Raw genomic sequence first — 13728 nt, 5'->3', positions numbered from 1 at the left:
TGAGAAGATAAGGAGAAAGACAACTTGAGGGGGAGGAGGACGAGGGGCGCGACCAAACCAACAGTCGTACCCAGCCCTTTTACTCCCGAGACAAATCGAGAAGCCGGGAATGTAAAGAGGAGTAGAAAAGGAAATGCCAAGATCCTATGGTGATCAACGCCACCCCCTTCCACTATTCCATCCTCAAAGTCTGTCTACCCAATAACTTTGACAAGCCGATGGATATGAGGTATGATGGTACCAAAGACCCACAAGAGCACATCACGGCCTTCGAACCCAGGATGAACCTAGAAGCTGTGGGAGATGCGGTTAAATGCTGGGCGTTTCCATGACCCTGGTTGGGTTGGCGATCTCTTAGTTCAATTCTCTTCTATAAGGCTCCATAACCACCTTTTTAGACATTTCTCTTAAGATTTTAGCCTAGTTCGCCACTCGCATCGCCAAGACAAGCACCCACTCAACTTCTTGGGGATAACACAATGGGTTGGCGAGTCCACGAGATTACTAGAAAGTATTTGGACCGTTTCAACGATGAGCGCTTAGAGATTGATGGCCTTACGGACTCCGTGGTCAACTTGTGCCTCACTAAAGGCCTAATGAACAAGGACTTTCAGAAATACTTGACCATCAAGCCTGTTTGTACATTACATGAGATACATTGCATGCCAAGATAGTATATAAATAACGAGGAGGTCAGTCAGGTGGTAGCCGCCAACAAACGGCAGCTAGCCCGCTCACTCGTCAGGTTGTCAACCCGGAGAAGCCAAGGGACCCTTTGAGAGAAATGACGTTTAGGAGACCATTCAAGCCTTTTCCCTGAATAGAAAAGTTCACAAATTACACCCCCTTGACCGTCCCGATAGTGGAAGTTTTCCAACAGATCATGGATAAGGGCATTTCACCTAAACTAAGGCAATTGAAGGACCGAACAGGAGGAAACAAGAACACATCATTAACAAAAACACTTCGAATTCATTTCTAAATCCGAATGAACCTAATTAAACTAAAGAAAACCCAAATTTACTTAAGAAATAAAAAATTTGATCAATACTTATTAGTAGTATCAAGTGAACATCAATTAACACATAAATGAACCGAAACAAATTAAGAAATGAACCGAAATTATTTAATGATGGCAGTAGAGAAATAAGAACCAATAAATATGTTTGCAAATGCTGGTGTTATTGGTGATGAGGATAACAAAAAAGAAGAAGAAAAACCTGCATGCGTGAATTTGGAAGAAAAAAATAAGAAGGAGGAGGAGGAGAAAAAGGGAAGAAGAAGAACCTATGTATGCAAATTTGGAAGAAGAAAAAGAAGAAAAATAAAGAGGAGGAGGAGAAGAAGGAAAAGAAAACAGATAAGGAGAAGGAGAAGGAAATAGAGAAAGAGAAAAAGAAAAAGAAAAAGAAGTAAAAGGAGAAGTAGAAGGAGAAGGAGAATGAGAAGTATAATTTAAAAAGCTGTTATAACAATTTAGTTAGATTTGGTTAAATATTTTGATTGGATGTAAAGTTTTATTGTTAAAATTAAAGATTGAAAGAGGGCTTTTACTCATTACATAATCATCACATGGCGGTTAAAAAATATGACCGAGTCCGGTCTATCTAAAACACGGACCTGACCGGCTCATGTGGTCATTAAATAGTACCGTTCGCGCTTCCGCTACTTTTGATGAAATAAATACGAGAGACATTTTCATTGCCAACATCCCATCCACACCCTCACCCTCACCCTCGAGCATCGACAACAGCAGCATAAGGACCATGGCGGATGGTCATCAATTCAACAACATCACCCTCGGTGGCCGCGGAGGCACCGTAAGCTCTTTTCATCAATCTCCACAATCTTCTAATTTCTTTCGGTTCTTTCTTTTCTTTTTTATTCATTTTTTTTCCTTTCTCGAACCACGATTTTGTTCTTGCTTTTTTGTTTTCTAAACCCTGGTTTTGAATTTCGCTGCAACCAGCATTGAAATTTTCCACGAAATGTTTGATTTCTTCGCCTTATCTGTATCACTCACTGCTGCCCTTGTTTGGCGGCTTTCTTTTGCTGCTGGAAGTTTACTCTTTTTTTTTTGGAATTTTTATTTTTTAATTTTTTTGTGTGGAATTTGATGTGACGATGTGAAAAAGCGAAACGGGAACCTGAAACCAGCTGGTTTAGCGAGCAAATCTTAGGGTTTTATTCTGCGTTACTTACTTTTGTTTTTCGTCTTTTGTGCTTAGGGTTTAGTTTAAGAAAGAACTTTACGTTGTGAATAGGTTAAAGTTTTTTGGTTTTTAGTGACTACTATTAGAAACTTTTGAGAGTTAGGGGAAAGTAGCGAAGTAGAAAGTAGAGAATGGAACGAAAATCATTTTGTGAGTTTGAACCACGAGTGACTGATAAGAATTCGGAGAAGATAAAAAAATTGTCTGAACTCGATTGATGAACACTAGGGCATAAAGGGTGGTTCAAATATCATTTCTCTTCAATTAATACACATAGGGTAACGTTGAATCTGCTCCCTTAATCATGGTTGCATTACCTATTTACCTGTTCCATGGCAAGCTTTGTTTGATCAATTTTTTGTTGCTAACTTTTTCAAACAATACAATTAGTTACATTATTTCTTATAAGAAGAGAAGAGTAAAGCTTATGTGAATAAGTGAATAGTTGCAGAGAAACCAGAAATTATTTTGTATAATACTTCTTTTCGTGTGATTGGGGTTGCAGAATCCAGGGCAGATGAAGATATATTCAGGAGGTATTATATGGAAGAGACAGGGGGGTGGTAAATTGATTGAAGTCGATAAAGCTGACATAATGGGAGTGACATGGATGAAGGTTCCAAGGACTAATCAACTAGGTGTTCAGATCAAGGACGGTTTGTTTTACAAGTTCACTGGTTTCCGTGACCAGGTTTCTCTCCGTCCCTTTTGAATGTGCATTTACATACTTTTGTGATCAAGAGAATCATTCAGTTATTAAAAGATCTTTCTTATGGAGTTAATTTGTACAATTCTGGCAGGATGTTTCAAATTTGACCAATTTTTTCCAAAATACATGTGGGATAGCAGTAGAGGAGAAGCAGCTTTCTGTAAGTGGGCGCAACTGGGGAGAAGTTGATCTAAATGGTTAGTGATATATACATGAATTAATGTGTTGTAATCTTTTCCCTCTTGATTGTTCTGTGTGTCTCAAACATTCTGCTTTGCCATCCATACTTGCTATGCCTAATACTTTCAGAAAATTGTGTGTTTGGAGAAACAAAGTCTTTGATATCAAATCTTTGTTTATCATATCGATATTCATGAAGATTACCATGAGTTCATGAACTAGTTCCTTCTTTTTTCTTTTTCCTTGGTTCTTAATTTGAAGTTTTTATTTTTATTTTTATTTTTTTAAGTTTGAATTCTCTTACAAATTTAAGTATCAATATCTGAGATTACCCCACTAGGTGCAATTTAGGTGTAAAATTAGATATCACGTTATTTTATACTTTGATCTTGTGAAAATCTGAAGAAAAAATCATTTGAGGAGTGGGGTTTTCATAGAGGAACTTTTATTCTTGGTTTTTTCCTTTGCAATCGAATGTGTCCTTTCAGTTTATGCTGCATCCTTTTTGATATACTTGGGTTCACTATTTTTGTGCTGTGTGAATATTCCTGAACTTTTGTTCTGTTTCAGGAAATATGCTGGCTTTCATGGTTGGTTCAAAACAAGCTTTTGAAGTGTCTTTAGCTGATGTCTCTCAGACACAGCTTCAGGGGAAAAATGATGTGATCTTGGAGTTTCATGTGGATGACACAACTGGAGCCAATGAGGTACATACACATAAGAAACGGGAAATTTTTGGCATCCTTACAAAGAAACAAAAATCTAGAACGAAATGCTAAAATAAAATGTGTAACAACTCATGTTAATGCCTTTGTATCTGGATAAATAAACACATTAAATTGACATTGAAAAGAGCACCACGTGAAAAGAGTTATTCTTGACTCTAATAAAGTTTATAGTTGAAAAGGACTCCATAAAAATTCTTTCATTCTTTTGTAATCGAGTCCACCAAAGATTAGAAAAAGCTAAGGATTGGCACAATATATTTACTTCTTTACAAGAGCCAAACCCTGTGAACTTGGTGAGAGAAACCATTGGGCAAACTCACCACACTAAAGATTTCAGAAAGCTTGTTCTAGATAGACTAGGCCATAGGACAATGCAGTGTTCATAGAGTCAAGAATAACACAGCTAATTTGTAAAGAATATTCGTAATCTAAGCTTAGTCTGGACTATTATTATTATTATTGTTGTTGTTGTTGTTTTTGTCTAATATTATGTATATTATGGTCTCAGAAAGATTCATTGATGGAGATAAGTTTCCACATCCCAAATTCTAACACGCAATTTGTTGGTGATGAAAATCGACCTCCTGCTCAGGTGACTTTTCATCATTTGATGACATCTGTTGTGGTTATAACTGCTACTTAGCTGACATTTGCACACTCTTGTTGGTGTAAGGTTTTCCATGACAAAATCATGTCCATGGCTGATGTTGGTGCTGGAGGTGAAGATGCTGTTGTCACATTTGAGGGTATTGCGATCCTCACACCTAGGTAATGTCTTCACATGTACATATAGATTTAAACACACATGAATGATTCAAACACTTTTTGCTTCTTATTGTTGTTGTCCTGTTTCTATTGATTCGATGTCTCAATTCAGGAAAAGAATTAGTTGGTCTTTTTTTAACCAAAAGTTCTACTTTTTTGTAGGGGAAGATATAGTGTTGAGCTACATCTTTCATTCTTGCGGCTTCAGGGACAGGCTAATGATTTCAAAATCCAGTATAGCAGTGTAGTTCGCCTATTTTTACTTCCCAAGGTTTATTCCTTGATCATTTGCATTCTTGTATTTACAAATAACACTTTGATGCAGCTAGCTAGCCATCTCTTTAGTTGATGTCTCTTTCATCCTGACTTGTTATAGTATACTGACAATTCTCATGTTTCTTATTTGTATGTACCCCTAGTCTAATCAGCCACATACGTTCGTTATTATTAGTCTGGACCCACCTATTCGGAAAGGACAAACTCTGTACCCTCATATTGTAATGCAGGTATTATTGTTAAAATGGTGTACCAGTTGAGTGGATACATATATTCCTTGCTTCTGGATCTAACAGTCTTTTTGTTTTGGTTTGATCTATATAGTTTGAAACTGATTATGTTGTTCAAAGTGAGTTGGCTATGAGTGAAGATCTTTATAACAGCAAGTACAAGGACAAGTTGGAGTTATCCTATAAGGTATTTGGCTAGACTGTTATTAATTGATGCATAACCGCACAGTACTTCACTGTATGGGAAAATAAGAGAGAACATTTTGGATATCTTAAATGATGCAAGAATTCATGGAACTGGTTGCTATGCCTATTACATGTGATAGAATAATTGATGATTATTTCCTCTTTAATAATCAGGGGCTCATGCATGAAGTGTTCACAACAATATTGCGTGGTTTGTCTGGTGCCAAGGTTACCAAACCAGGAAAATTTAGAAGTTGCCACGATGGTTATGCAGTGAAATCATCTTTAAAAGCTGAAGATGGAATTCTTTATCCCCTTGAGAAGAGTTTCTTCTTTCTTCCTAAACCTCCAACTCTTATTCTTCATGAAGAGGTAAAATGCAGTGTGCTCACAGATGAACATATATAGTTTACTATTTGACATGCAAATGAGAATATATATTGGAGGTTAATTGTTCTGTCTTTTCTATTAGATCGACTATGTTGAATTTCAGCGGCATGGTGCTGGTGGTTCAAATATGCATTATTTTGACCTTCTGGTCAGACTAAAGTCTGATCAAGAGCATCTTTTTCGTAATATTCAAAGAAATGAGTACCACAATTTGTATGGTTTTATCAGGTAAATGTCAGTTAGATGCCACATTGTTACATATGTGCACAAGTAACTACTTATTTTATTAACTTTTCATGTTTTTCCTTCAAATGCAGTTCAAAGGGATTGAAAATTATGAACTTAGGAGATGCCCAACCAGGATCTGTTGGTATGGCTAAGGTTCTTGAGAATGATGATGATGATGCTGTTGATCCACATCTCGAGCGCATCAGAAACGAAGCCGGTGATGAAAGTGATGAGGAGGTGCCTAAATTTTTCATTTCACTCCGTGTCCTATCCTTAATTTCTCATAGCATATATTTAAATGGTGTTTTTCTTGTAGTTTAGGAGACATCATTTTTTTATCATCGACTTATTATTTATACATTAGATTAATAGCTATCATGTATTTAAAGTGTAAATTACAAATTTTGATTATTAACCCAAGAAAACTCTTTGAAATTATCAAAAGACTTCTAGCATCGAAGGGCTGAGCATAGACATGGTCTATGACAAGGCGCAATTGCATCACTTGATCCGCATAGCTGACCTCATCTAGTGGGATCAGGGCCAGATATCACTATGCAGTACTAAATTCCATGTGATAAATAATCTGCAGGATGAAGATTTTGTTGCTGACAAGGATGATGAAGGCTCTCCAACTGATGATTCTGGAGGAGATGATTCTGATGCTAGTATAAGTGGTGATGAGAAAGAGGCAAGTGATTCACTTTATTTGCCTTTGCTGTCTTGTGGTATAATCTGGTGACAATGGTTACTTCCCTCTACTAATCTTTAACATATCTAACACTTCAATGGTGGTCGATTTTCAGAAGCCTGCCAAAAAGGAATCAAAGAAGGAGCTGCCTTCTAAGGCATCTACTTCGAAAAAGAGATCAAAAGATGCTGATGAAGATGGAAAAAAGAAAAAGCAGAAAAAGAAAAAGGACCCAAATGCACCCAAGAGGGCAATGTCTGGTTTCATGTTCTTTTCTCAAATGGAAAGAGAGGTACGATTTTGTACATATCTGGGTAGGCCCATTTGGATTTAGGCTGACTGGGGGATGTGGGTGAGAGTATTTCAGTTTCCCCTTACGGATACCTACCCTTCATGATTTTGGGTTCCAGTTGGTAGTTCAAGTTACTTATGTTGCTCTAGCAGATCATTTAAGGAGGAAGTCGAGCATTGATGCATCCAGAAAACTTTTGCAGCAAGACACAAATAATGTTGCTTCACATAAATTTTTATCTTGATGTGGGGTGTCAAATTAATAAGATCATGTGAATGCAATATATATATTTAACGAGTAATATGATTCCCATTGAGTGGTGGCATGACATGAACCACTACGGTCATAACTTCTATATGTGCCTGGAGTAAAGTTTCTCCAGTATGATTCTTATAAGGCCAGATTCTAGGTAATCTGAAATCTTTTGGCAAGCCTATATTAGTGCAAGAGAAACCTTAGAGCATCCTGCCACATTGTTTCTGGACTCATTCTCTGATTACAGTATTGGGAAATATGATCTTTAGCAAAACTACTCATAGCATTTTTGGTTGAGTTGAAAAATGCTGTCTTACACGGAAATTCATGCATATAATTAAGTAAATTGGGAGAGACTGAGGAGCCCAACTTTCCTTGTCAGCGTGTTAGGTGCATTTGGTTGTTTGGATCTTAGCATTAATTGTAAGAAATTAGATACTGTAGCTGAGATTGCTGAGCTGTTATGTGGGGATTTATAAGTTGATTTTTCACATTTTCTTAACTTTTTTTCCCCCTTTTTAATCGCAGAATCTAAAGAAAAGTAATCCCGGAATTTCATTTACGGATGTTGGAAGAGTACTTGGAGAAAAATGGAAAAAGATGTCAGGTATGGCTGATTGCTAATTTAATTGTTCAGTGTCAGATATGATCCAAGCTTACCTTATGCCCAAGTTTTATTTAATTATTTTCCTGTTAAATGCACAGCGGAGGAGAAGGAACCATATGAGGCGAAAGCTCGTGCTGATAAAAAACGTTACAAGGATGAGATTAGTGGCTACAAGAATCCGCAACCCGTGAATATCGATTCAGGAAATGAGACTGACAGTGCTTGAGCTACTTGATTTTGAAGTAATTTTGTGAGCTTCTAACGGTATATTAACCTGTGAAGTTAACCGGAATGAGCTGGAGATTAGCATGCCATGGGTTACAGAGTACAAACATCCGCTTGTTTGGATGGTTAAGATACTTAACTATGTAGTGGCAGAAAATTATAATCATGCCTTCATTTGGAAGTTATCTTTGTTCTTAAAAATGTTCAATTAGCAGTTTAATTCGTAAGAGATATACATGATATTATTAGCATATTGTAGGAGCAATTTGTAGTTTATATTATCATTATAATTGTTCCTATTAATGTTGGTATCATTTTCTTCCCCTTTAAAAACTTAAATTGCATAACATACAAATAAAGATATACCGTGCAAAAACAATGTGCGAATGTTGATCCTTTCCGAGGAAAATAGAGCCTCTTCAATTTGTTACCTGGTAACAAGATAAATATGATATCTAGATCAAATATTAAGGAGAATAAAAATCCAAATCATAATTCTAATCAAGCCTGACTAAGTTTTTTAAATTTATGGGCGAACGTTTTACTGCTGTCGCTGCTGCTTCTTTTTTCCGATGTTGTGCTTTTTTTTTTGTTATTTTTTTTTGTTATCACCAATAATACTAATATTTTGTTAATATCTTTATTGATTTTGATTTTGCTGTTGCTATTATTAAATAATTTTGGTTTATTTGAAGTTCATTTGTATTTAAAAATGAATTTAGTATTTTTTGTTGATAATTGGATTTTTTTAGTACTTGTTGAAATTTGAACTAATTGAGGTTCATTTGTGAATTAATCGAGGTTCACTTGATGCTGTTGTTAAATATTGACCAAATTTTTTTCTTTAAAAAAATTTGATTCATTTTTTTTAGTTTAATTTAGATTCATTTGGTTTCGTTTCATTTGAATTTTTCTTTCTCATCTTCTGTTTTGTCTTTTTTTTTCATCTTTTTTTTTTTTATCTTTTTTCTTATTTTATTTTTTAAAATTTTTTTATTTATTTTCTTGAGAGAAATAAAATCAAACAAAAAAATAATAAATGCAATAACATAAAAAAAAGAGAAGAAGAAACAAAACTAAAATGTAGCAATAGAAGAAGGAGGAGGAGGCGCGTAAAAAACAAACACAAAGTGAAGTAGGATTTTGTTTGTGTTAGTGAAGTGTGTGTACACACTATATATAATGAAAATAATTTTTGTTGAATTTAGGTTAATTTAATTAAATTTAATTGTAAAGAATATTTGAATGTATAGCTCTCTATTAAAAAATATAAGATCTAGATTTGGTTTTCATCCGATTGGATTCAAGTATATTTGTAGTATGGAAGTGTTCTCGTAGTATCTAAGATCGGATTAGATTTTAATGAATATTTGAGATAAATATGATTTCACCTGATCTATATATTTTTTTTATCGGTGACCATGAAAAGTTTATTACGACATATTTCTATCATTTTCATATTTTTAACAAATGATTAGTTTAACGGGAATAATCAAATAACATGGTTTGCTTGTTTATCGTTTTTTAATATGTTGACAAAAATAAAACAATAAAAATCTCCTACCTGATTGGAGTAATTGGAGTGGTAATTATCTCTTTCAACACATGACAATGTCGAACTTTTCAATAAATCCAGTATGTATACTTATGAAAATTAATATATATAATAAATAATATAAATATATATAAAAGTTAATAAAAAAATTCAATTTAAAAAATTATAGGGATAGATATAAGTGGGACGAATATCCATATTAAATTTCCTACTTGCAACTAGTAACGAAATGGGTTTTGTATAAAATAAAGTAGGACTAAACAAGATTGAGTAGTGCAAAAATTTATCTTTATCTACCCGTGTCATTCTTGTAGAGTATGTATAACAAATTTATAAATTTGGATAAATTTTATTTCTATTATAATTTAGTAAAGATAATCTAATAGGTGAAAATGGTACTTAGAGGTGTTAAGAACACTGAGTTAGAGAGAGAAGAGTGGAGAGAAGAAATGGAATTGATGATACTTGATCTTACAATGAAAGATCACAACAAGATTAAGCTTACACTCTTGCCTTACATAGTAAACTTCATAACAGACTTTCCTGCACTTGCATACATAGGATATAATTAGCTAGTAACAAACTTCCTAACTAATTATACAAAAAATTATATTCTACTACTGATGATACAGTGAGACTGTATCAGATAACATCCTCCTTCAAAGTGGGAGTGTAGATATTCAAGAGTCCCGACTTGGCATGGAGACCAACAAAAATGGCGGGGGACAAAGGCTTGGTTAAAAGATCAGCCACTTCGAAATAGGCAGGAGGTGGATGAGCCCTTCTAGGAACTTGTTTCGAATCACGTGACAATCCACTTCGATGTGCTTGGTGTGCTCGTGAAAGACTGGGTTGAAAACTATGTGAATTGCGGATTGACTGTCGCAAAATATGCTAATGGACTTGGAGAGTGGCATACCCAGGTCATTGAAGATGTAGCTGAGCCAGATTGCTTCCTTGGTTGCAACTGTGAGAGCGCCATACTCAGCTTCGGAAGAACTGCATGAGACAGTTGTTTATTTCTTGCTTTTCTAGGAGATCAAGGCGGGGCCAAAATAAAAATAAGGCAGAGATGGAATGCCGCGTATCTGGGCAGGCAGACCAATCAGAGTCAGAGAAGTCAGTTATGGACAAGTCATTAGTTACAAGGAGGAACAGACCTTGGATAGGAGCATTTTTCAGCACCACTCTCTTTGCAGCATCAAAGTGACCTGTGGTGGAATGGTCAAGGTATTGACTTAATCTTCCAATGACATAGCTGATGTCAGGATTTGTGTGAGTGACATAGAATACTTTGCCAACTAACTTCCTATATTGAGAAGCATCATGTAATAGTGAACCAAAATCTTTGCTTAGCTTTGCACCGTAATCCATAGGAGTAGACACTGGCTTGCAGTCCTCCATTTGATATTCATGCAGCATGTCAATCACATATTTTCGTTGTTATAGAGCGATCTCCTTGTCTAATTGGGAAACCTCTAATCCGAGGAAGAATTTTAAGTCACCTATGTCCTTAATTCGGAACCTCTGAAATGTCATTACCAGCAAGAACCAAATCGTCTACATACACCAAAGCAACTGTGAATCCACAAGACGTGTGCTTGGTGAATAAACTGTAATCTGACCTGCACTGTTTATAGCCAAGTTCTATCAGTACTGACTTCAATTTGTTACTCCACTATCTGCTCACCTGTTTTAGGCCATACAAGGACTTTTCAAGTTTGCAGACCTAACATCTCTCTACAACCAGATCAGAAAGTGCCGCCATGTAAACTTCTTCATCCAGAGCAGCATGAAGGAAGGCAGTATTAACATCAATCTGTTTCAGGTACCAATTCTTGGCAGCTGCAAGGCCAAAGACCACTCTCAAACTGGTTAGCTTAAGCACTGGACTAAAACTGTCCCTATAGTCTATCCCTGGGACCTGTATATAGCCTTTTGCCACAAGGCGCGCTTTGTGACGCTTCACAATGCCATCGGAGTTATGTTTGACTTTGAAAACTCGCTTGCACTCTATGGCCTTCTTGCCGGATGGAAGAGAAGAAATCCTCCAAGTTTTGCTTTCCTTCAAAGAGTTTAGTTCAGATTTGATGGTCTCTCTCCAACAATCTTGAGTCATTGCTTCCTCATAGTGCTTAGGTTCAGTGTTTAGAGATAATGCAATCGAAAATACTATGTGATTATTTGAAAGTTTATCATATGATAGAAATTGTGATAGGAGATACTTGGTTGGAGTGCCACTTGCTGAGCTGGCTTGAGTAGTAAGACTCTGCACTGATCATCCTGAAGATATGATGGAAGCCGCCTCATTCTAGTGGATTTTCTTAGAGTAGGTGCAGGTGTGGAGTTATGTATGTGTGCATCATGCTGTGAGTTAGTATGTGTGTGTGATGATGAGACTGCATCAGGTCCAACATCATTGGGGGGACCATGATGTTGTGCGTAATCATTTGGAAGGTCAGCGTTTGAAGAATTAGCGAGTGAAAAATCAGGTGTAAAAAAATGTGAAGCTAGTGAGACAAAAGTGCAAGAATCATATGTGAATGGATCATGTTTAATGGTGTTGGTTTCAACAGGGGATAGTGTGTCAGGTGCAAATTTCAAACAAGGAAAATGTGTTTCATAGAACTCCACATTTTTTTATTGAGAGAAAAATTTATTTGTTGTCCATATTCATAAGTACAAATCCCTTAACACCTTCCCTGAATCCTAAGAAAATAGATTTTCTTGCTCTAGGATCAAGTTTTGTTCTGGCTGCAGTGAGAGTGCTTGCATAAACCAAATAGTCGAAAGTCTTCAGAAATGTGAGATCAGGTAAGATGTTATAGAGGATTTGATATGGGGAGAAATTTTGCAGGTGACTGCTAGGTGTTCTATTGATTAAGTAAACAACATGCAAAATGATGAAGTTCCAAAAATACTTTGAAAAACTAGATTGAAAAAGTAGGCTTCTAGCAATAGCCAAGATGTGTTGATGTTTTCTCTCAACAGTTGTATTTTGTTGAGGGATCTCAACACAAGGGGTCTGATACACAATCTCTTGTTCATCATAAATGGATTGCATCAGAAACTCTGGACCATTGTCAGTCCTAATAGCCTTCACTTGACATTTGAATTGAGATTTAGCAAATTGCACAAAATTTTTGACAATATAACTTGCTTCAGCTTTTGTTTTCATGAGATGAGTCCAAGTGAACCTGAATTTATCATCTACTATAGTAAGGAAATACTTGTGGCCTGAGATTGAAGGAATTGTCAAGGGATTCCAAATGTTAATGTGAAGCAAGTCAAAAATATTTTTTGATATGTGATTACTTCTTGTAAAAGGCAGCTTTCTATGTGTTGCCAAATAACATATATCACAAGGTTCAATAGTAATTTTGCAATCAATAAAAGGAAAACATCTTTCATTACATTTAATCTTTCAATGGGCAAGTTTCCAAGTCTAAAATGCCACAAGTTTGTATACTTATTTCTTGTACTGGAATTGTTTGTGTTGGATGATGTAGCTAATAAACTGGTAATAGGTGCAGAATTTCTTTCCTAAGCCTCATTAGTCAATGTGTAGAGTCTATTACTCGTCTCAGTTGTACCAATCACTTTCCCTGAGTTGGTATCTTGTATCTTACAAACTTTATCAGTAAAATTCATATGACAATGCAGATTTAATGTGGCTTTCGAAACAGAGATAAAGTTGAAATTGAAGGATGGTATATAGAATGCATCAAGGAGGTATAGATCATTGGAGAAAATGATAGTTCCAACAATTTTACTAATGGTGAGTTCACCATTGGGCAATTTAACAAGAATAGGAGCTATTTCATGATATGTATGAAAATCATATAAAGAATAAACGTGGTCAGTTTTTCTGTGTCCAAAACCCAAGATGCAACCTTTGTATTAGAAAAATTTAATGCAGCAACATTTGATTTAAAGTGCATGATGTTTACCAAACTATCTAGATGAGGCATTGGTAAAGGCTGTATATTATGAGGGACAACATTTTGAGTAAGCTTGTGCTCGCTATTGTTGATGAGTGCTAGCAAGGCTGTCTTCTGCCCTAGAGTGAAATAAAAGCTTGTTGAATTGCTTCCTTCTCCACTGCAAGGTGTATTAAGCTTGTCATTTGCTTCCTCAGGTTTGCTGCACTCAGATTGACAAAAACAGTGTTTTGTCTTTGTTTTAGGTGTGGCGACAA

General features: G+C 35.8%; 1 protein-coding gene across 1 annotated transcript; it reads left to right on the top strand.

Moving 5' to 3' along the window:
- The first annotated feature begins 1678 nt into the window (after positions 1–1678).
- Positions 1679–8289, top strand: LOC130955954 (FACT complex subunit SSRP1). The gene is made up of 16 exons (XM_057882969.1): positions 1679–1820; positions 2719–2904; positions 3014–3119; positions 3673–3809; positions 4339–4422; positions 4504–4598; positions 4758–4866; positions 5015–5101; positions 5196–5288; positions 5462–5659; positions 5760–5905; positions 5995–6142; positions 6498–6596; positions 6712–6888; positions 7672–7750; positions 7849–8289. Exons 1-16 carry the CDS (start codon positions 1767–1769, stop codon positions 7974–7976), a joined length of 1926 nt encoding a protein of 641 aa, XP_057738952.1. The 5' UTR covers positions 1679–1766; the 3' UTR covers positions 7977–8289.
- Positions 8290–13728: the final 5439 nt, after the last annotated feature.

The sequence above is a fragment of the Arachis stenosperma genome, chromosome 10, assembly GCF_014773155.1.
Source record: "Arachis stenosperma cultivar V10309 chromosome 10, arast.V10309.gnm1.PFL2, whole genome shotgun sequence".
Taxonomy (NCBI): Eukaryota; Viridiplantae; Streptophyta; class Magnoliopsida; order Fabales; family Fabaceae; genus Arachis; species Arachis stenosperma.
Note: the sequence above shows the minus strand (reverse complement) of the source record. Positions and strands in the feature narration are given on the sequence as shown.